General features: G+C 48.5%; 7 protein-coding genes across 7 annotated transcripts; 3 read left to right on the forward strand and 4 right to left on the reverse strand.

Annotated features, from left to right (window-relative positions):
* Positions 1-38: 38 nt before the first annotated feature.
* On the reverse strand, positions 39-4,088 carry I302_107391 (uncharacterized protein; the record flags this gene model as incomplete). The annotated part of the gene is made up of 4 exons (XM_019193478.1): positions 39-343; positions 439-1,578; positions 1,641-3,672; positions 3,765-4,088. 4 exons carry the CDS (start codon positions 4,086-4,088, stop codon positions 39-41), a joined length of 3,801 nt encoding a protein of 1,266 aa, XP_019044955.1.
* Positions 4,089-4,933: 845 nt separating this feature from the next.
* On the forward strand, positions 4,934-7,372 carry I302_107392 (uncharacterized protein; the record flags this gene model as incomplete). The annotated part of the gene is made up of 9 exons (XM_019193477.1): positions 4,934-4,946; positions 5,007-5,369; positions 5,469-5,580; positions 5,634-5,751; positions 5,809-6,039; positions 6,106-6,858; positions 6,938-7,100; positions 7,163-7,230; positions 7,295-7,372. 9 exons carry the CDS (start codon positions 4,934-4,936, stop codon positions 7,370-7,372), a joined length of 1,899 nt encoding a protein of 632 aa, XP_019044954.1.
* A 1,016-nt stretch (positions 7,373-8,388) lies between these two features.
* Positions 8,389-11,513, forward strand: I302_107393 (uncharacterized protein; the record flags this gene model as incomplete). Its single annotated transcript, XM_019193476.1, has 3 exons — positions 8,389-8,823; positions 8,962-9,378; positions 9,498-11,513. 3 exons carry the CDS (start codon positions 8,389-8,391, stop codon positions 11,511-11,513), a joined length of 2,868 nt encoding a protein of 955 aa, XP_019044953.1.
* A 449-nt stretch (positions 11,514-11,962) lies between these two features.
* Positions 11,963-14,119, reverse strand: I302_107394 (uncharacterized protein; the record flags this gene model as incomplete). Its single annotated transcript, XM_065870454.1, has 6 exons — positions 11,963-12,336; positions 12,427-12,544; positions 12,675-12,865; positions 12,955-13,051; positions 13,126-13,371; positions 13,451-14,119. 6 exons carry the CDS (start codon positions 14,117-14,119, stop codon positions 11,963-11,965), a joined length of 1,695 nt encoding a protein of 564 aa, XP_065726526.1.
* Positions 14,120-15,781: 1,662 nt separating this feature from the next.
* On the forward strand, positions 15,782-19,545 carry I302_107395 (uncharacterized protein; the record flags this gene model as incomplete). The annotated part of the gene is made up of 5 exons (XM_019193474.1): positions 15,782-16,082; positions 16,185-17,551; positions 17,627-18,642; positions 18,715-19,112; positions 19,211-19,545. The coding sequence occupies 5 exons, from the start codon at positions 15,782-15,784 to the stop codon at positions 19,543-19,545; spliced, it is 3,417 nt and encodes a 1,138-aa protein (XP_019044951.1).
* A 579-nt stretch (positions 19,546-20,124) lies between these two features.
* I302_107396 (uncharacterized protein) lies at positions 20,125-21,045 on the reverse strand (the record flags this gene model as incomplete). Its single annotated transcript, XM_019193473.1, has 5 exons — positions 20,125-20,183; positions 20,241-20,380; positions 20,446-20,475; positions 20,545-20,577; positions 20,663-21,045. 5 exons carry the CDS (start codon positions 21,043-21,045, stop codon positions 20,125-20,127), a joined length of 645 nt encoding a protein of 214 aa, XP_019044950.1.
* A 988-nt stretch (positions 21,046-22,033) lies between these two features.
* Positions 22,034-25,734, reverse strand: I302_107397 (uncharacterized protein; the record flags this gene model as incomplete). The annotated part of the gene is made up of 6 exons (XM_019193472.1): positions 22,034-24,063; positions 24,127-24,616; positions 24,680-24,841; positions 24,905-25,056; positions 25,114-25,215; positions 25,293-25,734. The coding sequence occupies 6 exons, from the start codon at positions 25,732-25,734 to the stop codon at positions 22,034-22,036; spliced, it is 3,378 nt and encodes a 1,125-aa protein (XP_019044949.1).
* Positions 25,735-25,757: the final 23 nt, after the last annotated feature.

The following is a 25,757-nucleotide window of genomic DNA, read 5'->3' on the forward strand; positions in this document are numbered from 1 at the left end:
ATAAGCTACAATGTTGATCAGACAATCTCACATTCCATTCATTCCCTCAAAACACCCTCCAACCACCCTTCCCCCTCTTCCACCAACGCCCTCCCCTTCTTAGTGGCCATAACGTTCTTCACCACCCTGTTATTCCAAATATCCTCCAAATCCCATCGTTCAGCAGGATCAGACCGCATCATTCCTTTGATAACTCCTATAAGATCTTGAGATAACATCGGTATGGAGGGATCTTCCATTCCAAAATCACTGTTGCTTGTTGACCGTTGTGATGGGCTTAATCGATAATGTTCTTCCAAGTCTGAGAAATCATCATTACGAAGTTTGATCCAACCTTCTCCATCTAGTGCACAGAAACCAAATTAGCTGTGTCCTTCCTCTGGCCAGGCAGAAAACTATACAAGAACATGGGTCATAAGTGAAAAAGAGAATACTCACTACTTGGTAAAACAACATTCACAGCCGACTCAAGAACGACCATACCCAAACTGAATATATCCGATCCCTTGCCAATCTCATATTTCCCATTATTCTCATTCAAAGCCTCAGGACACAAATACTCTCGGTCACCTTCAAACTCCCTATCGATAATCGGACTAGGTATAATATCGAGTCTGCTCTTCTCTTCATCCTCCGGAGTAGTTGACGTTGACATCGACCAGGTGAATCCTCCCTGATCGTCTCGTTCAGGTAAAGCAGGACTCAACCCCTGGAGGATATTCCCTTTATTGTCGTTCGAACAAATCACCGCCATCCCCAGATCAGCGATCACTAACCCCCCATCATGATTGATAAGGATATTGGAAGATTTCAAGTCCAGATGAAGGAAATTGTTCTTGTGAATATGTCTCAGCCCGCTGGAAAGCTCGATAAGAGATTTCCATACCCTCTCTTCACCTAGTCCACCGAAATCTCCTAGCAATCCCAGGAATCTAGACAAATCGCCACATTCACTCAACCTCGTTCGGATGTATAACCTCGAGTGAGTCTCCCATGAGTCTATGTACTCCACGACGTTCTCGTGCGGTATAAGGGATAACTGTCGTAGGATGGAGACTTCTTCTAGTTGCCTTAATCTATTCTTGGCTCCAGTATATGGCTTCCCAGCTTTGACAGCGTATAGATGTCCAGTCGATTTCTCCCGCACTTTCAATACCTGTGAGAAGGCTCCACTACCCAATGTTTGAACCACGGTAAAGTCCTTTTCGAGTCGAGAAGCACTTCCTCTCTTGTTGGGCTTGTACGAGCTGTTGAAGATGTTGATAGATGGAATTTGACCCTGTCCTGGAGTTTCGGGAACAGTATGCATCGATGCTGAAGTTTTGTAGCTCGCTGCCAACATCGGATTGGACGATCGAGCTAACGGACCACGTTCGTTGACGTGTGAGTTGGAGATTTGTCGTACTCGTGCAGGCATATTTCGGAATTTCTTGATGGAAGAGGGTTCGACTGGATCAGACGGAGCATAGACACTGGAGTGAGGGGGAGTCGAAAGTACGACGCTCGAGGAGGCAAAGGGGTACATGAGGTGATGTCCGGTAGGTGAGGGAGTGGTGACACCAAGACCGATAGGTGTGACTACGTTCGGGCTTATGTCAGTAAATTATCCGTTGCATGACCATCATGCTCATATCACTCACGCTGCAGACCCGGCTTTGTGGGTGTAGCGGGACTTGTACCGCCTCTAGCAGATCGGTTACTGTCCGACCTCATCATGTCGATACTTCCAATCGAACCACTAGCGGTGAACATCTGACTTCCTTTTCTCCTTAATCCTCGAGTCTTCTGAGCAGCTTGGATGTAAGCAGCATTGCTGCTGTTCGTGGACACTGTGTTTCCCGATGTAATGGTCGAGGTCGATGTGGTAGTGGTACTGGTGAATGAAGTGTTCAAGCTTGGTCGAGTACGGCTAATTGATTCAATGGGGGACACCGGACTAGGAGGTTCTATAGTCCTTGACAAACCATGCTGGGCAGCTGCCTGTTCCCGTTTAATCTCTCCGACAGGCTCGCTGTCGGTCCCACCAAATTTAGGTATTTCACCTCCTTGTATGCCAGATTTCTTCTTCACCAGACCCGTAGAAGCGAATGCAGCTGGAGAAGGCTTGACGTCGCCGAAGAGGATATGCGTCGGAGTGTGGAATGCCGCATCGGCAGAAAGCAGTGAAGAGGAGCTGTAAGGGCTATCGGCAGGAGCGGTTATTCCTCTTCGTAACAGGGGTCTTGCTTTGGCCGGTCGTGGTCCATTAGCTATTATTCCGGGTGTTCCAGATGTTTGACCGTTGACTGACTTGCGTCTAGCCAAGAAAGCGGATCTACTTGGTGCCTTGTTCAATGAAGTTGTTGTAGAGGGAGAGAGTGGCGAAGAGGGATTGACGAAAAGACTAGTTGAGCCTCTGTTGGACAAAGGTCTTGAGGGCGAAGTTTCGATATCACCACTTGAATCACTCGAGAGTGATCTCGCAAGATCAATACTTTTTGCGGTACTTCCTCTGACCACTGACCCTATAGGCCCTTTTCTGATACCCAGCCCGATACCAACGCCCAGCGAAGGCTCATGATCGCCTCCTTCCATCGCATTTCGAGATGATGTGATTGATCTTGTCCTACTCCATAGATTCTTGCTTTTCCCTCGTAGAGACCCTTTCAAAGAGCTGCCATCTTCCGTATCAGTCATCATATCTTCGTCATCTCCTGTTTCCACGACAGGCGATTTTCGACGAAGAGATTGCAAAGAGACCTTTCTCGATGATAGGAGTCGCGGAAGGAAGGTGGATAGGGGTGATTTGCCTGTCTTCTCGGGAGATATAGTCGCATTCTTATCTTCTGAGGGCTTGGGTACAGGTGAGTTTGTTATCGTGTAGCTTTGTAACAGTTGTCCACCGGATGAGCGGGGTAATGAAGGTCTTGTGGTAGGCTTCTTGGGATTGTGGAACGATGGCTTGTTGATCTTGGAGGACATCTGTAATGGCAAATAATCATCTGGTTTGGCAAACAATTGCCGACTAGGAGTCGAACTTTCTTCCTCTTCTTCTTCCAGGCATTGGGACTGTTCGTCCCATACAGTAATGATATTCGGTCTAGAGTGATGTTCCATCGAGTTTCTTGCGAGGGAAAGGAGAGAAGCGGTAGATGCGCCACTTCCGCTCAATTCGTCCATCGAGGAAGTTGATCCATTTGTACCCCTTCTGAGTCTTCCAGAAGGTGGTTTTGGTAGTCCTTCGACCAGTGGCATCTTTCCTTCTCTAGATCCTCTACGAGGTTGAGAGGGTAATCCCTCGTTGGTTTCCAGCCACTCCAATCCAGGCTCATCGAATGATTCTCTGCCGACACCGATTCTCTCCGTCATGGTAGCTTTGTTCGCATTCTGTGAAGGGGAAGCGTTCTGATACATATATCTCCCTCTGGCAGTTTTGGTGGAGAATGGACTGCCCAAAAAGGAAGATATGGGTGGAAGCGGTGCTGTAGATGGATAGGTGTGATCTTTAGGTAATGCAGCGGCAAATGGTGTCTTCGATTGTCCTACATGACTTCGAGAACGAGGCGTATGAGAGCGTTGAGCAGGGGACGTGAGGAATGGTCGAGTCGATATTGGGGGAGTGACGGCATCACCTTCTTGACACATTTCTGGTGGAGAGTGAGAGAGTGAGAAGTGGGATAGTTCTTGGGATAGCTGTAGGGGAAGAGTCCAAGGATCAGTTAAGATCGCTCGGCGATAACATGGCGAGCAATCAAGCTATGGATGCATGGAAACGATCGACTTACCAAAGGAACCGACATCTCCCGCCTTCTTCCACCGTCAAGCCTCCAAGGTTGTGTCTGCGGTGAAGCGTCCACCAATCTTCTTGCTACTGTAGCTCTAGCTTTCGCTCTCGAAGGTCCAGGCAGTCCACCTGAGCCCGATGATATCGTCTGGTTGGGGAAGATGGGGGATTGCGGTGAGGGTGTTGACTTTGCTCGTTTGTAGGATCGTGGGAGGGATGAGGTGGATGGTCGAGATGAGTGGTATGAGGATGTTTGTTGTTGAGGAGGTGGCGTCTGGGACGAAGAGGCCATGGAATGGGGAGGAGCCATAGGTGTGGCTAGCATGTTTGTGAGATGTCTTGCTGAGTCGATGGGAAGGGAGGTCATAGATTAAGAAAGATGAATTTGGGTTTGAGTTTGAATGGATTTGGTGTTGAGTTGATGATACCTTTTCAGCCCATGTTCTGTCTGTTGATCGTGAATGAGTCGCTGTAAGAGTGAGAGTGAGAATGAGACAAGATGAATGATGATGATGATGATGATGATGATGAGAGTGTTCCACGCGTGTTCAAGAGTCAAGAACCAAGAAAAGTCAAGAAAGTCAAGAAGAGAGAGAGATGCTTAAAAAGAGTAAACAAAGTACAAACATAGACAGCTGACGGTGTTTTCCCATTTTGACCCTGAGCAACCAGATACGTGCCTGAATGCAGAAAAAGCAGATGACGGGGACAACTCAGGGTGAACAGCCAAAAAAGAAATCACACGCGCCCAAGGGGCCATGGGCAAAGCGAATCGCGAGCCTATTCCAGGCGAGTCACTCCTCATGACCGTGATGTGCGCCTGCCGTGTTATCTCTTTAGGTGTGCCTAATCTCGAAGCCATGTTAAGAACATGTTTTGGAAGTGTCAACATGAATTTGATTTCCTGTTTCCTCCTTGAACTTCGAGATTTTGCCATCTAATTGTGTTCTTCACCAATAACCCTCATAGGACGGTGAAAACTTGCTAGGTCAGTATCATCTTCAACTGAGACCACTCTCTGCCTTCAGCCCACGTTGCACCCTTGTGCCCGCTACGTCGTTAACTTACTCCAGCTGTGACCCGTCACCACAATGAATGAGCAAACGTGACAAAAAGCTGATGCCATTTCGTTCATCTCAGAATTCACCTCTTTCAAGTCAATCGTGCACGATGCCTCCCCAAAGTGAGTCTGAACCACTTTGAAAGGATATCATCGTTTCAAACTCACATCCTAACACCGCAGAATCCTCCACCCCCGCTTCATCAGCCAAACCAGTCTCCAAAGCTTCCAAACCATCCTCAAAAGCAGCCCCCTCGTCTAAACCTGTATCTTCCGCCAAACCCGCCTCTCGTCGAGGAGCTGCAGCCAAGGAATCGACTCCAGCTGTCGTACCGCCCGCTATAGCTGAAGATGGCGAGGCCAATGGGTTACCCAATGGCTCAGAGAAGGAGGTTAAGAGAACTAGGAAAGCTACTTCTCCGCCTGTGACTGATGGTCCAGCAGCTAAGAAGGGACGGGTCGGTCAGTTGGTCGACGAGGTCAAGAGAGGTAGGAGGAGGTCAAGTGTTGGACCTGGTTTCAAGAATGAATTACCTACTATTCCTCGTAAGTGGTCTTGGTCGTCCTCTCAACCTTCATATGACCGCCAGAGTCTCTCTGATGATGTCCATGAGCTGACAAATCTACGTCGTACCCTTCATTTAGCCACTGCATCACCTCACAATGCTCTGTTCATTTGGGGTACAGGTGATATGGGTCAATTCGGATTAGGTCCCGATGAATTGGATGAAATCCCCAGACCCAAACTTCATTCATGGTGAGTTTACTCTTATAAACCAAATGCTACCTCGCCGTTAAAACTGCGTGCAGGTTCGAGGAAGAGATCGAAGATGGTAAACTCAGTAGAGACGGTAAAGAGGGTAGCGGTGGATTAGAAGCCGTAGCTTCCGGTGGTATGCACACTTTAGCTATCGACGAAGCTGGTAGGGTGAGTGGTAACGACCATCCACAAAATCTTGCTCTAATAAACTTACGCACACGACAGGTCCGATCATGGGGTATCAACGATAACGCCGCTCTTGGTAGAGTAACAACCAACGTATCTGACCCCAACAACCCAGAAGCTATTATTCCAAATGAAGATCTCGAGACTGTTCCGCTTGTCGTAGAAGCTCTCGAACAGGAGGGATTCAGAGCTGTCAAAGTCGCTGCAGGGGATAGTGTCAGTGTGGCCGTGTCTGATAAAGGTGAATTGAGGGCTTGGGGTAGTTTCAGAGTGAGTAATTGCCCATCATAAATCAGTATCAGGTGAATGTATGCTAATTATGAACGACTGTTATAGTCCAATGAAGGTGTGTTAGGGTTCGACGGCGTACCTGGTCACCCAACTTTCCAGTTCACCCCTATCGCATTACCTGTCTTCTCCAAACTCAAGATAGCAGATGTCTCGTGTGGTACCGATCACGTGTTAGCGTTGACTGAGACTGGACATGTCTATGTTTGGGGTAACGGGCAGCAAAACCAATTAGGCCGAAGAGTCATTGAGCGACGAATCAAAAACTCCTTAGAACCCGAGAGATTGGGATTGAGGAATATCATCCTAGTAGCTGCTGGATCATTCCATTCCTTCGCAGTGGATGTTCACGGTATCGTCTGGGCATGGGGGTTAAACACATTCCATCAGACAGGGTTGGAAGGGCGATACGCCGATGAAGAGATGGTGATTACCCCAAGACAGGTTGAAGGCCTCAACCCAGAGAATCACGGAGGTAGTAAAGTCATTCAAATTTCAGGTGGAGAGCATCACTCGTTATTCTTATTCGATAATGGAGAGGTATGGGGTGTAGGACGATCAGATGCCAATGAGTTGGGTATTCCTCAAGATCATCCTGCATACAAGGGTATAACAGAAAGACGGGAGAAGACCCAAGAAGAGAGGGAAGAGAGGGTGAGGGACAGACAAAAGAGGCTGGATCATGTTTTACAGCAGAACAAGGTTGATGAGGGTTTGAAGGAGAAATTGGAATTGGAGTTGTCCGAGGCTCAAGCGGCTTTGAGAGTGCCTATGGGTGAATATGTACCTGAACCTGTTAGGGTGAGTCATGACTACTATTCTCCCAGAAATTACTTGTCTTGCTGTACTCTGATGAGCTGACGCGTGATGCCCCATGTAGATCTGCTTCCCACCCATTCCTGAACAATACGAGGTCGTACCTCCCTTCCCAGCTTACAAAGATTCCAAATCATCCGATAATCCCATTATCAACATCTCAGCGGGTACGAGACATAATTTGGCGGTATCGAAATCTGGTCATGTATACGCATGGGGGTTAGGTAGTGAGTATTTAGATGAATACTCGATTGGTTCCAGTGGAAGACTTGCGCTGATGATTTTGCAGATCAAGCTCAATTAGGTTTAGGCGCTGATACCGAATCTGCCGAGGTACCTTCACTGGTACGAAGCAAGGTGAGCTATCTCTCGCGACTCAAAAGGGGAACTGCGGTAGCTAACTCATTTGTTGTCTGAATAGTTACTAAGACCTTACAAGGCCAAATTCGCTTCTGCCGGTGGACAACACTGCGTTCTGCTGGCTACGAAGAACGAATGATCATCTCGAGACGACCAAGATTGCTGGGTACCGTAGCGGTAGTTATTTTGATGACACTCGAGGAGGACGATATTAAGACTTGATCCACGACGTATATACAGAGATGTGAGATGACATGCATGATACGGTCTTTCGAACTAGGCCAACGTAGATGAGGGCTAGCAGAACAGATCGACCCCTTCTCGATATCCTATGATAAGATAGATACGAGTATATCATCGCTACGGAATTGGCTTTGCGCTGATCATAAGCGTGGGTTTTAACTACGGTGATGATACCTCCGGCTATCTGCGACGAGGACTCGGATAACGATGATGATTGATTCCATTCATGTCAACGTTGTTGAATGACACACAATCAAAGCTAAACTCTATCATCTCTTCATCGCCGTCCACATTAACACATATTGGTTATATGATGCATAGCTACTCAAGGATACCAGAAAACAAATCAAGCATACCAAGCTCAAACGAGATGGGGCCGAGCCTAGGGATACGCAATGTGCTTTTCATGGGTTGGCTCTCAGCCATCACCATCATCATCGATGGTCGATGGTCCTGTACTTCAGTGCAATATCAATCAACCATGACTGGGCTTAAGTCAATCACAATACACAGGCATGGATAAGTTGATCCGAGAAGAGAAGCATGCCATTGATTGTGTACACGATGTACTCACCACATCCAGCACACGACCTCCCTCTCACCTACTTACACCCAGACCCACCCGCTGATCAATCTGATCTGATTTGATGTGTACGTGTACATCAATTCCTCACTGTACCCATCTCGAAACACGCTTCGACTTCACCACCTCGTCAGACTGTACCCATGTACCCATCCCATCAAAAGATTGCTTCTGAGCGCGGGAGGAGGGGATAACGAACAATAACTTATATACATGGTGAGCGTTTCATCTTTCTCATATATAACCCATCATCCTCTCTCCCATACTCATGATATTGCCCCCTATACAAATACCCGATAGTTCTCGTACAGCTAATGAATTAAACCACAATGCCCAAAGCAGCACCAGAGGACCATCGACCCGCCCGAGCGGTCTTACATGCCCCCTACCCACTACCATTCATCATCACCCGTCCTCCCAGCTTACCTACCCTCTCCGCCCCGGTCCTTCCGACAGCCTCTCACGAGGTAACCATCCCGCTGCCACCAGCTTCTATAGCTGACTTCCCACTGTTCAAACATGATTGGAGGAAAGTCGAGCCTGCCTTCCCACCTATTCCTTATCCCCTAGTCCCGAGGGAGGAGAAGCTGAGAAAGAGGGTGAAGAAGCTGCATATTCTGAAGATGAGGAAATCGGGCGAGGACTCGAGCGAATGGGAGGTCATGTCGCATCGCTCAAATGGGATTAGTGAGGATGACAAAGAGTTGTTGGGGCTGACTAAGCAGGTTGGGAAGATCTCGGCTGATGGGGAATTGGACGAGGATGTGAGTGAGCTTCTACTTTGTATGATGGATTATGGATCTCTCGGTCCAATCAACCTATTCTATGATTGTCCACCACCTGGCCTCCTACCCTCTACTGGCAGAACGATAGACGAATCACTAGCTGACTTCCACTCACAGGACCCAAACCAGGACGAGAACAACCTACTTATCTACGCCTTCGTCTCATCATACCAACGAGGCGAATTCGACTCGCCCGACTCTCACGACGACCCACCTGAGCCCCTTACCCCTACCCAAGCCAACCCCTTCCCTCAAAACACACCAAGTATACATGAGGATCCACCTTTCGCCTTGGAACCCTCTGACCGTCAAGATACTCCTCGCCCCGCCTCCCCAGGAAATCATAGCCCATTGATGCGAGTACCTACACCATTCCCTGAATTTTCAAGTATCGAAGCCGGACCGCCTGTCAAACCAGTACTTGAAGTAGGACCAGCGTGGGATGTAGTATCAGATGCTGTTTCTAGCTTCTGGAGCGATGGGACGGATGCGGATGAAGCGGATCAGGAGAGCGAGATGAGGGGTACACCAGTGGTGAGTGCTTCAATTCTGTAGCCTTTTCGCTGTCAATACCCATCCATAATTTCCGCACTTGCTTAACGGACATCTTACAAAGTCACAGAGTGTTAAAGGGATGTTGACTCCATTCGCAGACCCACACCCTCGTCACACCCTCTGCAACCGCGTCCAGAGAATGCGGATCCGGAAAAGCCAAGAAACGAGCGCACTCGCCTGACCGCCCATTATTCCTCGGTCAGACCAACCAAGTCCCATTCACTTTTGTACCTCCTCCTAAGAAGGCTCCTTCACAATCATCAATCAGCGATGGTAGTCAAATCTTCAACGATGGAGGGTACATCTCAGAAACAGGAAGCGTAAGGACCATTAGACAAATACCGAGAAGTCGAGTCAACCGAATGAGAGTGAGGGAGAGGGAGAAGCGGACTCAGATCAAACGGGAAAGATCGACTACGCCGAAACAAAGAGATTATCAACGATCCAATGTAAATATTACACCGCAACCACCTGCACCAATTCCAATCCAGCCAGCTGGACCACCAACAGTATCAAGTTTCGGTCAACCCTTCAACTTCCCTATTCAGAATATACCCATGCCAGTCCCTCAGCAATTCATACCTCAATCATCGATGTTTGGATTGGACTCTTTCCTCTTCGCTCCTATCGCACCATTACTTCGCACTTCCGAAGTCTTATCCTCCCCCACATCAAATGGGGGTGGACCGTCCAACATTGTCCAGAACCAGGTTCCGAACTCAAACGGTAGAGAGCCCTCATGGTCCCCTCAACCAATGTCCATCGACCCCCGAACGGCCGAGAGTCAACTCCAAACCATGGGAGTAAGCTGGCCGCATGCCTTACCTGAAAGAGAACAAATCGTACCGTCAAATGCCTCTTCCTTGTTGCAGCGCCTGGAGAATGGCAATGGAGATGTGGACGTGCCTATGCCTACTGCGCTTTCTCGAATCACCCAGCCTCAACCTCAGGCTCAAGCTGGTCCTTCGAGAACGAAGGTATCGAGAAGAGCCCTAGCAGAGGGTGAGGGCGAGGAGATGGTCCCGTTCGGTAAAGCTTGTCATAACTTCCTACATCTCAGAAGGAGGGCCGCAGACAGACGGAGGAAAAATAGGGTAGGAGGAGGTGAAAAGAAAGGAGGTAATGGTTTATTGGATATACTCACGGAGAGTGAGAATGATACGAGGAATAGAAATAGGAAGAAGGTTGTGGTTAGACCTGCGATAAGGGTACAGCAGGCTACACCTGTACAGACCCATCCATCCTTCCAACCACAACCACAACCACAACCACAACAGATTCAGCAAAACCAACCAGAACAATGGAATCCTAACACAAACGCAAACACAAACACAAACGCACCAATGGGATTCATAACCCCCAACGATCCGAATTTCCAAGCTCAGGCGCAGTTTGCGGGCATGTACGCGAACATGTACATGTACCTTGCTCAGATGCAAGCTCAAGATCAGAATCAAATACAAGGTCAACGTCAACAACCTATGCCTATGCCGTATAATATCGGTATGCCTATGAGATATTACCCGCCATTCAACGGGGTCATCCACCCTCAATGGGGTCTGAACCCACCCAATCCAAATATGTTCGCTTCACCTCGACCACAACAGAACCAAGGTAACACATGGACGAACCAAGCTCAACAGACTCTCGCCCCACCTCCCCCTCCTCAAAATTCAATATTCGGATTCCCTACACCAGGGGCTACACCCCATGCACCCACGCCTAAACCACCGTTCAACCCATTCACACCTCGCTCTCCAGTCCACGAGGAGGATCGTAAACCCTTAAGGAAAAGGATGCGATCGACCATCTCACCTTCATCGGCGAATGATCTAATGCTAAGGAATAGAGCGACTCCTAAACCATTTGGAGGAGGACTAATGCCGCCTGCTGAAATCTGGGAGCCTGAGAGGCGAAGCGCCAACGTACATAGAGAAACGACAGATGAAGTTGATATGGACATGGAAAATTGGGGGGGTTTGATTGATATAGCCCAGGTGGATGAGGCGAGGAATAGGGATGAGAGGAGGAATAGGTGGGTTAGAGAGGAAAGGGAGAGAGTGGGTAGTATGGGGGTGGGTAGGAAGGGGAAGGGGAAGGAGGTATTGCGATGATCAATAGCCATTTCCATTCAATCGATGACTTACCAATATGATTGTTTTACGTCGTATGAGGACTCATATTTCTTGCTTGTGCTGTATGTATGATAGTGTATACTGTAAATTGTATATTGTATATTGTGTTCGTATTGACTTCAACGTATATAATGAGGTACGATGGGATGATGCAACGTATATCATATCATAAAACTAGATATTCTATCTTACAAGCATGGTAGGTATTATCGTATTGTACAATATAAGGTGATTTTGGAGATGCAGCATCATCAGTAAGATGTATATCCTTTGTTCCCAGAGTAAATGGCCAGAGTATATTGTCCAAAGATGACCACCCACCCTCCCCCTCCTGTGTTGGTAAAAAAAATCCCTAGCTCATCCCCGCTCCCTCCCCGTCTCCCCCCTCATCACCCCTATCCTGCTCATGCCTCGCACCCCCCCTACCCCTAGCTATTCGAATTGATCTTCACAAACTCCTCACTAATCCTCTTCACCTCCCTCCAAACATGTCCATCACCCAATACATCCCTCAGAGCAAACGTATCAACCCCCTGACCATCCCCCATGGAATTCTCCACACCCGGTGCGCCGTCGGGTCCCTTGAGCGTCAGGGCAAAACAGTCCCCCGTGAATTCGTATAAAGTCCTCACGAGGAGAGGCTCGGATATACCGTCGAGTCTTGGTCGTTTTATGTGTGAGAATAACTTGGAAGGCTGGAGGTTGGATCGATGTTTGGCTAGGATCGTGTGTAGGAAGGCGGGAGGGGGGTGATAGGTGGGGTCGTGCCGTGCTGATGCGGGAGTGAGACCCCATTGGATCACTATGGTTTTGGTTTTGTTAGCTTCGGCCTTACTTTGAGGGTTGACGAGTAAGTGGGGTTTCAGATAGAATGGTAGAAGTTGATGCCCACTCGAATGACCACAGAAGTCCAATGAGCTCTCCCCGTTCTGAGTCTGATATCCACCGGTGGTGGCAAATATCTTAGGTGCTTGTTGGTATGGTAGACCCAAGGCGTAGAACGAGTATCTCTGTGTTTCGACAAAGAAGGTCAGCTTAACCGTTCTTCGTGTACTATACGACAGCAATGTTACCGCCATTCTAAGAAACCGGGTGTCCTGATACGCTGATCTGATCTCATCCAGAGAAAATCAGACTCACAAAAGTATCCTTATCTCCATAGCTCAAAAACCCATACAGATCAGGATTCGTCATCATGTGATTCGACAGATGCAGGATAGCCAAGTTCAAGCCGTTGTTCCCCCTCTTATCAAATAGCAGTTGTCCAGCTTCGGCGGGCCAGTGGTCATCAGTGCATGTCTTGCCTACTATACGGAATATGGCGTTGTCGGCTATAGCAGTGTCAAGCTTATCAGCGGAATTCACGTCCCAAGAATTCGCAGTGATTGAATCGCAGGATCGTAGATATGTTCGTACTCACGATGATCTTTGTTGAGATCTGCCCAGAAGACGCTCCCACTCTGCTTATACTCTATCGAATCGAATAATGTCCTCGGGTCTACAAGCGGTATATTATCCTATATCATCATTGGCGTGGTCAGTTATGCAGCTTGACTTCCGCATTACGAAGCTGAGTATCGACCCCACTCACACTATCCATATAAACGAATTCCGTAAAATTGCTAGCCAGAAACGCTGAGTTCTTGATATGCCAACTCTTCCCATTTGACGATTTCCCTCCTACTTCTTTCAACCTTACGTCAAACTCGGTCTCCAATTTCTGACGTTCGGTCGGATCCTGCAGTTCGTCTGGGAAGTGGTACACCTCGATTGGGAGGGTGGAGTGGAGGACGTGGCGGAGCATGTGTAAAGAGATTTTCAACCTTGCTAGGGTTTTCTAGAGGCGTCAATGTCGAAAACTCTCGTCAGCTCGTGATGTGTTAGGGGGAAGAGAGAGAGAAAGAGAATCAACGCACACCCTCTCCACCAGTGAGTATGATTCCCCTCCTATCTTCCGGTAAGACGTCCTTCTCCATCGATTTATCCCATACCAACTGCCCTCCCTCCCTCTCTACCGTCCTGAGATAATCGACCATCTTCGACCTATACCGCCTTATCTCTGTCGGATCGACCTTCTCCCATTGCTCAGGCTTCCCATCATGGAAGAAGTAAGTGTTCCTTGAGAAAGTGTAGAACGGGCAATTATGTCGGTTCTGCAACTCTGCTTCCCACTGGTATAAAGCCGGTTTCGACAGGAGGTAATGTAATCTTGCCTCTAGCGTTAAAGGGATATTGAGGTGTTCTGATATCCCACCTGAAGCTTGGGGGATATGTTGTTGGGAGAGATCGATCTTGAGATAGTCGGATTGGAAGTACCCTTTAACCTCTTCGCGCTTGTAGTGCAGGAATGGGAGGAGGCATATGGCGAGGATGGAGATGGTGAGGAAAGCTTGGATGGGGCGGATGCGGAATCGCTTGGAAGATGACATTATGGGTAGGGGTGAGCTCTTGAGTTTTAGTTGGAAGGGTGAAGATGACCTTGAGGGATTGGGGGTCGAGTTCAAGGTTGATGTTGGGGATATAGAGGGGGAAGGTGAAGAGGTGGGTAGTCGGGTGTATTGGATTTGAGGGGTGAAAGGTGTCATTTTGATGGTGATCGTGTATATATATACCACGCGTAGGAATGCGAGTGGGAGTATCAGTATAGAGGAGTAAAAAGGATTCACAAAGGACGTGTCTTTGTATAAAGTGTGTATATTTTATGTGTATGAGTGAATGAGTGTGTGTGCGTTGTCAAAGGCACAAGAAGCAATCATGCCTATAGGTTTAAAGAGTAAAGACAGTGAGACCTCCTTGTCAAAAGGAATGGTTGTGTGTGACGGTGTGTATGCACAGGCTCGTGGGTGATCGTGATGGTTGATGGATTGGAGTGGGGAGGGATGAGAATAGATAGCATCGCGATAGCCAAGCTATATAAGTTGATACCAAGAATACAAGTCAGATTGTGATATCAGCATACCATGTCTTCATTCATACATACTTGTACCTTGTTTCCGATCGTCTCGGTCAGAGTCATGTCCAATCCAAATACTTTACATGAAAAGGTCTCACTCTTTGACTCTCGTTGAATTGATGGCAGATTGCATCTCCGTCGAGCAATCAGATCTTCCCCATCCTCATTACAAGCGAGTAGTGGGTGAGCTCCATCAGCATAGCATATCACGCCTTGCCTCTGAGATCTTCCCCACTTATCGTCACTTGATCATCTGATGATAGCCTTGAGAGCTGACTTGACGCGAGGAAATAGATGAACGCGTGTCAGATGGTCAGTGTGTTGCTTCTTTTCGATACCTTGCTCGGCCTTGAGTGTCCTCGAGCCAAGCGATTCCGGTAGAGTTGATTGTATAGGTGGATATAAGATGTTGAAAGACTCTGTTGATGGCATTTGTACTGAGACATGTGGATATCGTGGAGTAAATGAGTGAATGAAACGAACACTTATTCGAATATGAATATACAGTACACAGAATGCTTTTTTTTTCTGTTTACGCTACTCGAGGCTACAACCTGAAACCTGTTTTGATACAGACTATGCAGGCACGGATCATTACCGCATCGTTATGTTACCCTGTTATAGACCCTAATTCCAGTGCACAGGTCTGACATGATCCACGACAAGACGCTTGAATTCATCCGTGTGTGGTGTCGAACAATGGAGGTATGATCATGACGGCGGGAGTACTGCATGCATGCAACATACTACAGCAGTATCACGTACCGCAGAGTAGAAACAGAACAAAGTCCTGACCACCTCCTTATTTACTCACGCTGAATCACCGGAACGCGGAATCGATAAGACCGATCAGAGCTGATTAGAGCTGATTAGAGCTGATTAGAGCTGATTAGAGCTGATTAGAGCTGATTAGATCAGGATTGCACAAGGTTAAATGAGCTAAATCCACGCTAAGTAGCTTTATCATTCATTTCGTCTGCTGCGAGTAAGATTAGTACTAGTATTGATCGTTTCCAGAAAAGAAGAAAAGAAAAGATTGGAATCGATTCTCATGTCAACATGAGCTCTACTGTTACTTGTATGTTTACCTTTGAAACGACCTGACCACGACAAATATACACAATCTACATTCCTTTGCCTTTCACACTGTATACCCGACAGTCGCATGACTATTGCGGCTCATCATTCGCCTCACTCACTGTATACCCATCAATCAACTCGACTGCATCCTGTATTTTTGTTTCCCAAGACTGTCTCCCTTCTTCTCATTCTGTATCGATAGTACGCCCATAAAATGCCATCACTCAAACAGATCATATCAGCTATCCTCCACAAACCACGTTATCTCGCTCTCCTCATTCTCATACCCCTCTTCGGTCTGCTATACCACCAATTCTCGACCCTCGCTTTGCAGGCCAAAGCACCAATACGAGTCACAGGAGGGACGACGCATAGTCCGTGGGAGGGTTTGGCGGGCGTATCGAAGTTGGACGAGGAGGAAGAAGAGGGATGGAGGCCTGCAGTAGGGGATTGGTTGGGTTGGAAGCAGGAAAAGAGGAAGGCGTTGTTGATCACTGGAGGTGCGGGGCAGATAGGTGGGTGGGAATCATCATTCCTTTAGGGTTCTTCACCTGGCGGTCTGCATTTCATCAAGGCGACTCACAAAGCTGATATGTTACCTCATTTCGTTTGACTAGGTCAATCCCTAATACCAACCCTCAGCCAAGAATACGCAATCCACGTGATTGATATTGCTCCTCGTCCATCAACTCTCCCAAGATCGATAATATACCATCGAGAAACCATCTTACCCTCTTCCCCAGCGTTATCCAACCTATTCTCCTCGACCTCTTTCGACGGGGTGATACACCTCGCTTCTGTATCTCTTAACTCATGGTGCGAACCCAAGGAGAACGAATGTCACGAAGTGAACGTAGGAGGGACCAAAGCGGTTCTGGATCAGATAGAAAAGACAATAACCCGCAATAAGAAGAGGGTATGGGGTGAGAGCAAGACACCATGGATCATACTGGCATCGTCTATGGATGTGTACCCGCAAGAAGAGGGTGTGAGCGAAGTGAGCGGTAAAAGTCCGAAATCAGCTTTGGGGAGGACCAAGCTCGCTGCTGAGACTGCTTTGGAAGAGAGTATCCAGAATATTATAGGGGACACACCTCTGCGGGGGATGATACTTAGATTCTCAGAGGTATATGGATATCCTCACTCCAACTCGATTCCAGAGGCTTTCATCCCTTCCCTTCTCACCAACGCACTTACATCCCTTCCTATCCAGTACAACTCTGATACCCCTTCGCTAGATTTACTGCATATCGACGATGCTATCACAGGCATTCTCAAGGCAGTCTCACGTATAGAAGACAATTCCAAGCTTGGTACACCGGACGGAGTAGGAGAGTTCAACCTGGTGTATGGAAAACGATGGCGACTGCAAAACATCGTAGATATAGTGCGTACCGAGACCCACTCGATGTCCCCTCTAAGGGATATAGGAGACAAGCACACACCCCTCCAACCCGATTTCTCAAGGGGCCTCGCAGGTGAGGTATTAGGCTGGGAGCCTCAGATCAGTGCTCCCGTGGGACTGGGTTTGGCCTTACAAGAATTATCAGAGGATATAGCGGAATATTCGAGGAGATGGCATCAATCGCACTGTTCACCCACACCGGATTTCCCATCGGAGAGTAATCATGTGATCGATCATTTCGTGGAAGATGAGAGGAACAGAGATTTGATAAAGTTGGATGGATGTACGGTGAACCTTGCGTTTGATCACGAGGGGTGGTTGCACCATGTGAAATGTGAGGATGGGAGGAATTGTAAGGCCGATGGGGACAAGGTGACGGCTATGAATTGGAATCAGAGTGTGTTTGTGGTTCATAAAGTGGGGGTTGGAAAAAGCAAGGAGCGGACGGTCAGAGTTGTTTTTGAGGAGGAGAAGGGGATGGGATATTTGGGGTATAGGAGGGAGGGGGAGGGGGAGGAAGTGGGCTTGGAGCTGTTTGAGAGGGATACGATGGAGGGGCAGATCGAATTTGATATAGAGGTGAGTAATGTCAAATTCTGAATACATTTTTTGGATAGCTCTTACGATGCTTACCTCCTCTCTTCGTATCACCAGGTAAATCGCCATGCATCCTACCTCCGCCTGCTCATTCCCGACACGGGGAAACAGATCCACGCTCTTTCCAATACTACCGACTCCTCCACCTGGTTCACCCTCGAACCTACCACCCGATGGATCGACCCCCACTTCGACATGCGTATGAACGTTCTTTGTTGTCCTTCCGAAGGTGACTGGCCATTATTATTGGACGACTACGAATCCGCGGATATGCGATTCGGATCGACCGGTCAAATCCCTTTCAACTCTTCTCGTCGGCTCCACCTATGCGGTCAGGCGGAACAAGCGATAATGTACAACTTTGATCGACTGTCCGCTGCGAAACAGGCAGTAAACAAAGTGGAGAATGGTCAGGAAGCACACGTGTGGAAGGGCGAACATGGGGCCAACACCAAGATCTCACCTCATTCTTGGGCATTAAAGGATCAACCGGCATGTTACAACGATTGCAACTCCCCTGCGATCTGCGTTCAGACGGGTCTATGTAAATGCGTGCAGGCGGATCATTGTCAGCCTAAACGCGAGAATCCAATACTCTCGCTGTACCCAGTGGTCACTTCCGAGATCAGCTCAAATACCAAATCCCATTTAGGCTCATTAGCGGGATACTCCTCCATCTTAGTTAACAGCGTGAACAAGACGGATTGGAGGGATATATTACTACCTGCCGCGAGAGATGCTCTGATGATCAACCCGGAATTCATCAAGGTGCACGTAGCGGATGGATACAAGGGACAAGAAGAGATTGAAGCGTCGGATTGTCACAAGCTACAAAGCAAGCATTGTTTCTCAGCCGATTCGATCATGTACAAAGCCCTGAGGCATATGCAGGTACCAGCTGAAGAGGCGGAACTGGTGGTGATTCCGGTTTATCAGCAATGCAAGGGAACGAAATTCCTCCTGCACGATGGGATACATCATGCGATGGAGAATATACCGGGTGTCAAGAACGGCGAAAAGACCATGGCGCTGGTTTTGACGCATGATTGGGGGATATGCGTTGCTTTTGCTTGGTAGGTCGCTCTCACACATCAAGCTTAACTCCGAAGTCCCTATGCTGATGATGGGTTTTGCTGTGGTAATAGGGAAATATGGTCAGCAAGGGAACAACCCCTCTATCCCGATTGGATCCTCAACAATGTCCTAGTTTGGTCCGTAATGGGCGATTACGATTCCCCGTGCTATCGTCCTCACCAGGACGTCGTCATTCCAGCAAGGACATGTCAAAGTATCAACCTCCGAGATCATTTCCCAGATGTCGAGCATATCAAGCCTGTGCGTGAGAGGAGTCATCTGCTCACTTGGTCCGGGACGTATTGGGGAACAGGAAAGTCAGATAGATTGAGATTGACGTGTGATAGAGGTGGGGCGGGGGAGAGGGAGTTGATTAAAGGTTTGGGTCCACAGAGCAGTTTTGAGAATTGGGATTATATGAGGGATTTGAATGATGCGAGGTTTTGTCCTCAGCCTAGGGGAATTGCTGGTGAGTGGTAACCACCCTCAGTGCTAACATTGCCCCGATGTTTGCGTCTGTGTCTGAAGGGGGACATCAGCATATGTAAGCTGATATTTTACTACTAGGCTGGACCCCCCGAACAAACGACGCAATCTTCGCAGGCTGTATCCCCGTTCTCATAGCCGAAGGAACACATTACCCATTCGCCTCTTTCCTTGACTGGTCGAAATTCTCCGTCCGAATCGCACCCACAGAATTAGATAGGATAGAGGAGATCCTGTCTTCTATCCCATTATGGAAGGTCGAGGAGTTGCAGGCGAATCTGGTTACTGTGCGAGAGGCGTTTATATACTCGACTGACGAGAAACCTGAGGACGAGTTGGAGAGTATGGGTCCTATGTTCTTTGCGATGCATGAGGCTGGGATGAGGGTTAGGACTAGGTATCCTGTGGAGGAGTAGGGTGATTTGAGGTTTTTGATTATGGGTATGGTCATGCTTATCCAGGACAATACATCATTTACGATTACGACGATGCTATAGATAATTCTTGTTGTATCATACTCGCCAGTGTAGTCATATACATGCATTTGATTGGCAGAACTTCTCGCAAGCAGTGTCAACCGAATGAGTGTCCATGTTCGTTGAGATGCCGATGCCCTATATCATGCGATCGAACTGGTCTTGCAAGGCATTAATAGGAGATAAGCTTACCAAATGGTTGTGTTATGCCAGCACTGGGCGTGGAACATTCAGGAAGGACGATGAATCAGTTGAATCGGTGCAGTGTATCGCGCTGGGACAGTACTTATCAGTATCGCATTGGATGAGAATGGTAGAATAGGTGTACGGCAACTGGGGAAAGAATTTGCTGCTCTCAACAGACATGAACAGCATGCCACAATCCTATTGTAAAGTTTATTGATGTCTCCATACGGAACTCGACCCAATACCACTCTCATCCCATCCCCCATCCCACTACGCCCACTCCCACTGATCTTCCAAGTCCTTGCGCCATGTCTTGTACAAGTCAGCAACACATCATCTCCCTTCCTCCGCTTTTGATCCCTTTTCGGGCGATTTCTGGATCAGATCGGTTCCTACACCTCAAACACGTCAACTTACGTCTATACATACTAGCGATGTGCAGAACTCACTATCTGATCGAAGAGAGTTGGTAGCAGCATCCAAATCTGAGAAGGAAGTGGGCCATTCATTGGCTCTCAACAGGCTGTTGGGCTCGTTGAACATCATACTGGACGGTGTGGTTGGCGACATCACTGGACTGGCGGGTGATCTGTGTGATACATTTAGTATCCTAGTGAAGATGATCTCACGGGTGTGAGCGTGAGGATGACTTACTTGACTGCATTGGGTGAAGAGAGTCGGCGACTGGAATATATCAAGATTAGTCATTCCTCATTATGGAAATCAGTGGTGAATAACAGAAAGCTAACATACGTCAAGTCACCAAGTCCAGCTCTGAAATTACGTCTAAACCCAGCAGAACAGAAAAACGTAATATCAGCTTGTCGTCCTTCGTCCTCACAGACCAGCCCAGAATTAGAGAAGCACGCACTCATAGCTCGGTGCAATCCTATTGTCCGTCCCCTCTCCAATCCCTCCAAGGTTATTAGCAATCCTATTGGTGATCTGCTCCAAGCTGCTCAGGGTATTTCCGGGAGTGGTCGCGTGATTGAAACCGGCATTCTTGTTTATGTGCATGAACTTGCTTGCTGCATTGATGAGCACACCCCCTCCTCCAGTTCCAGAAGGGTTGTTGGGCAATGTATGAGTCCTCTTGCCGATCGGGGCGATGGGTTTGGAGATGAGTGTGTTGTTAGGTGTAGCAGAGGTTAGCTTGGAAGATGGGGCGATGGTTGATCGACGAGTGGGTCGTTGAGGCGAGATCTTGCTGGGGGGTTTGGGGTCGGTGTTGGTTGGTGAAGTGATGGAGGTCATGCTTGTTTGTTCTTCTACCTTTTTAATGACTTTTGAGCAAGTATGATTGTTAACGAACGAATATAGATATCAGAGATACGAAGAAACAGAATGACTAGTGGCGAGAAATCCAGTACTTCCAGAAAGATGTGAATAGAGTTTCTGAATCTCCATTAGAAATCTGTTCTGGGCTTTTATGTATATTTATGATGCCTCCGGGTAGAAGGAGATCAAAGGATGTTCAAGACGTAATACGAATATCACCCAATCTCTCTTCCAGCCCCTGCGAATCGTCATAAAGGATCATCATGGCGATGGTACAAGGAAGGCCCATATGAACTCAGATCATCTTGGTCTCTCCGACTCAAACATGAGTGACTGTGCGAGTCATCATGGACCTGCACGTTCGTTATTCCTGCATTGATCACTCATTCACTCTCTTCAGATTATTCACGATGCAGCAGTCGGCAACCACTACATGATCGTGAGAGCCTCTCAGCCTCTGCATCGACTCGATCCTGAGAAGCGACCAATCCCATAAGACTGTTGTCTTCCCTTTTAGATACAACTTTCACGCTGATTTCTGCTCAGTCTTTTGGGTTCACTTGTTTACACCCAGATGGGAGGTGATAAGGTGATCCGATGGATGGTTGGAAACAAAAGATCGTATGTGAATCACAGCATAATCACAGCATAAAAAATGTGGATATTAACTCAAGAGGTGGTCATTCTGTTCTCGCTTGTCGCACCATCAAAGCGATCTTAAGCAATCACCCCCCTCATTCAGTGCTATGTTCCTGGTGTGGAGCATGTACTGAGTGTAATATGATGCCATGTACGTTGAGATTCATGTCCACGAGTAATTATAATTCGATTAATAGCCCAATATGCAATACCAAGAACGGTCCAGAAAACACCAAAATTGATTCCAACTAATATACAGTAGTAGTGTAAATCCGAAGGGATACCCATACCGAACCTAAAATATCTCTATAAATCTATCTATAATCTACCACCCAAAAGTCTCCGCATGGAAATCCACCACCACACCACCCTTCCACACTTGCCTACTATCCATCTCATCCTTGACCCCGTCTCTCACAGCGTCCAATAAGGATATAGGCCCACAACACGAGACATTGACTCTTCCTCCCATTTGCGCGGGACCCTCTCTCTCGTTCTCAGCGGAAGAGCCGGACATCGAAGTATGAGCCGCGACGGATCCTATAATTTCTGCTATGGATTCTTTGATGTTCGCTCGACCCTCGTGCCATCTTATCAATCCCTCCAATCCCTCGGCGGACCGTTTACGCAGCTCAAGCTCGGCCGGTCCGATCAGCTGTGATTCAGTTGCTCGGCGTTCCTTGGGATCTTCAATGGCAGCTACGGCTGAGAGGGATTTACGCAGCTCGGAGGGGTCTGCACCTGTTATTTGGGTGAGGTCTCTAAATGCCATAGAGGGAGTTTCGGGCCTCGAGATATCTTCGGGGTTATTTAGCTGGATAGGCGAAGGCGGACCGGGAGTAGTGAATGAAGCCATTGATGCGCCCGAGGTGGTCGATGATGACCTGGACATCTCGGGGGCGGAGAGTAATCCGGATGATTGGACGGTCTCTAACATTGGTCGGGAGGGTTTGGCCAAGACTGGCGCAGGCATGAGGATGGAGGCTCGTGGGGAGGCATGGGGACCGATCGAAGCTGCCGCTTGGAGGGGTAGGGAATCTCGTCGACCTGATTCTCGACGGGCTGCTATCCCGTATAACAGGGGTATGGACCTTTTCCTAGATGGCTCGGTAGGGTAGGTGGAGGTGGTGGGTGTTCCAGGTAACGAGTTTGATAAGGACCCAGAACGAGATTGAGTCTGAGAGGGGGGTACGGTCTTGGGTGACCCCGTTCGATTTGGTGATTCTTCGGAAATGGATATTCTCTTTTGTCGCGGTAGTGGCAGATCTTCCGAGATGGATATCTGCCTGGTCCTTGGGGGGTGATTCACAGAGGAGAAGGATTCTCTCATCCATGGGATGGAGCCTCTGGAGTCTCGACGGGAAGTACCGGCGGAAGGAGGCGTGGTAGGTGATGGTGGTCGGTAATTGAAGGGGTCGACTTCGTCAGGTCCAATGTCCATGCTCATACTTTGACGGGTGTTGATCCTCAATGGTTCTCGGCGGACAGGTTCGACAGGAGTAACAGGTAAGGGCTCTTCCATCACTGCGGTAGATCTCACCCCATCAACGGGGGTAGGTTCTTTCAGAACAATCTCCAGCTCTTGGTTCTCCGGTACGGTGAACGGGAGTAAAGATCCTTTCCTACCGGCTTCTGCACTTATCGATCCTCGATCCGCCCCAGCACCCCCGCCGAATACCGTGTTGTCCGCGTATCCCTCTGTCCAGTTGAAAGCGGGTATGGAAGGTCTTCTTTTCTCCTTCTTCATACTTGGCCCTTCACCCTCACTCTCACTCCCGCTAACCGCGTGGCTGCTTCTCCTCCTATTCTTGTTCTTGCTCTTGGTCGGTCCACCACCAAGATGTGTCGAGGCGAACGAACCGAACATCCTCTGTCTTCTGTCCTCCTTTGACCCGTCACTGTTATTCGAATCTCCACCCTCCGACCTCCCCGCTTCAGAAGGCATCAACGATCCCCTTCTTGTTCCCGCCTGGGTACCACCAGCTCTAAATACAGACGCACCGGTCCAAGAAGCCCAAGAGAAGGTAGACATGAATCTACTTCTCCTCCTCTTCGGCTCGTTGGCCTTTCGTTGCAAGTACTCTTCTAGGTCGCCCGAAGCCATATCTGGAAGAGTGTTGTGGGTGAGAGATAGTTTCGGTAACAAGTGTCGAGTTACGTGCACGTGGATGTTGATTGATAGATCTGGGGGCAGGTCGTTGATGTGATCTTTGAGTAGGGGGGCGATCCATTCGAGATGTAGTCGGGATTTCACCATCCATACGATGGAGATAAATCTCACTCGGCTGGTTCCTTGGCGAATCTCACTGAGGATCTGAAGTAGGTTGGACACTGCGAATGATATTCCGGAGCCACCTAAGGTCGACAAAGACTTAGCTCTACCACGATACTGATTCTCGATGATATTCACGGACTCACCAGAAAACATCAAAACACCTTCGTATCCCCTCATATCGCTCTTCTCCCCATAAGGACCCTCGACAGCAGCGGAAACTTCCACATCCAACTTATCGTCTATCGCCAGACCCCGCTCCTTCCTCACCTCGTCGATCTTGTCTTTCATCCGCTTGGTGAATCCATCTCTCACTCGGATGATAAACGCCAATTCGCCCGCTTCGGCCCCTTGACCAGGTTTCGAGGGGATGGTAGATGCCGTGAAAGGGTGGGCTTCCCACGGAAGACGTGACATGCCAGGCATGACGACGTAGAAATGGTGTCCCGCTGACCAGTTGAGATGTTCAGACGGCGATGAGAATTTCAGCAGTAATGTTGAGGGGGTCAATAATGAGATGGTCGCTTTTGAGGGGATCTCAGAAGCGGATAGGGAAGGTCGGACCCATAGTTTGTTGAGCACGACTAGTCTGAGTACTCGAAGGAGTCGGTCGGCAGCCCATAGACCTGCTCCGGGCTACGGCATACGTGGTACGGTCAATGATTTTTCGCCAAAGGTGATACATCGAGGCGCACTCACATAAATCCACACGTCCATGGCCTTCCAATGCATCACGAACGCAGCCAACATCAACGCCACCAATGCGATATGCATGACCAGGAAGAACTCGAACATCCTTCGTCGGAACCATGGTAAGGACAGTACCGAGAGTAAGGTGATCGCAAAGGTACCGGTGAATCCCTATAGGCACGATGATCAGCGATGTACGACGGGACAAGTGCCGGTACCTCATTCCAAGCTTACCCAGTGAGAGATGGTTCTCGACCAAATTTCCTTGTTCCATCCATGGGTCAATCTCCAATGTCCACCTGCATGTATCCACACGCCCAAAAGACAGAGTTTGGCAGACGCCCGGTGGATATAGTTCAGTCGGTCATACGGTATACCCGTGAGGACTGTTTGGTGGAGCAAGCGTTAACAATACTTTTAGCTGAGTGGATTCGACTGCTTACATGAGATCAAGTTGTTCTTCCCCGCTAAAGCTATGATCATAGGTACTTGGGCGACGGCTAACCAGGCGGCCTGATTCGACCAGGCCAGGGTCTCCCAACCGGCTACGCAGAACATCACGATTAGCATGGCTCGGACCATTCAACTCCAACAACCGGGTTAAGATGCAGAATTAACTCACTACCGTAAAACGAAAGAATCAGGAATCCCAACGTATACCCCCAAGTCCAGAACAGCTCCGGTGTAGCATACACCCTCTTATGTATCTTCCTCACTTTGCCAAACAATGTGAATCTCCTAGCAGGGATAGTGATCCCGGATAAAAAGAAGTATTTCTCGACCAAAACGCTTATCGATCTAATCCCTCTATTCAGCCTGCTCAACCTCGCTCTGTCAAGCTCCTTCTCCTGGGCTTTCTCATCGATATCGTTGCTTGGTGGGGCTTCCAAGGCTAGACGGGGTTCCTTCTCGGTCGAGGTCGCTGTAGTGTCGGCCAGAGTCTGTCCTTTTGGTCGGGTCAGATGGAGGTAGAGTCTCGTCGAAAAGTTGATGAGGGTCAATATGCCCAGGATGATCGAGGTGGTATACCAGTAAAGGTATCCAACGGGCTGCGAGAGACCCATGGTGTGATGAGGATCCGAAAGAG

This window comes from Kwoniella bestiolae, chromosome 6 (assembly GCF_000512585.2).
Source record: "Kwoniella bestiolae CBS 10118 chromosome 6, complete sequence".
NCBI classification, from domain to species: domain Eukaryota; kingdom Fungi; phylum Basidiomycota; class Tremellomycetes; order Tremellales; family Cryptococcaceae; genus Kwoniella; species Kwoniella bestiolae.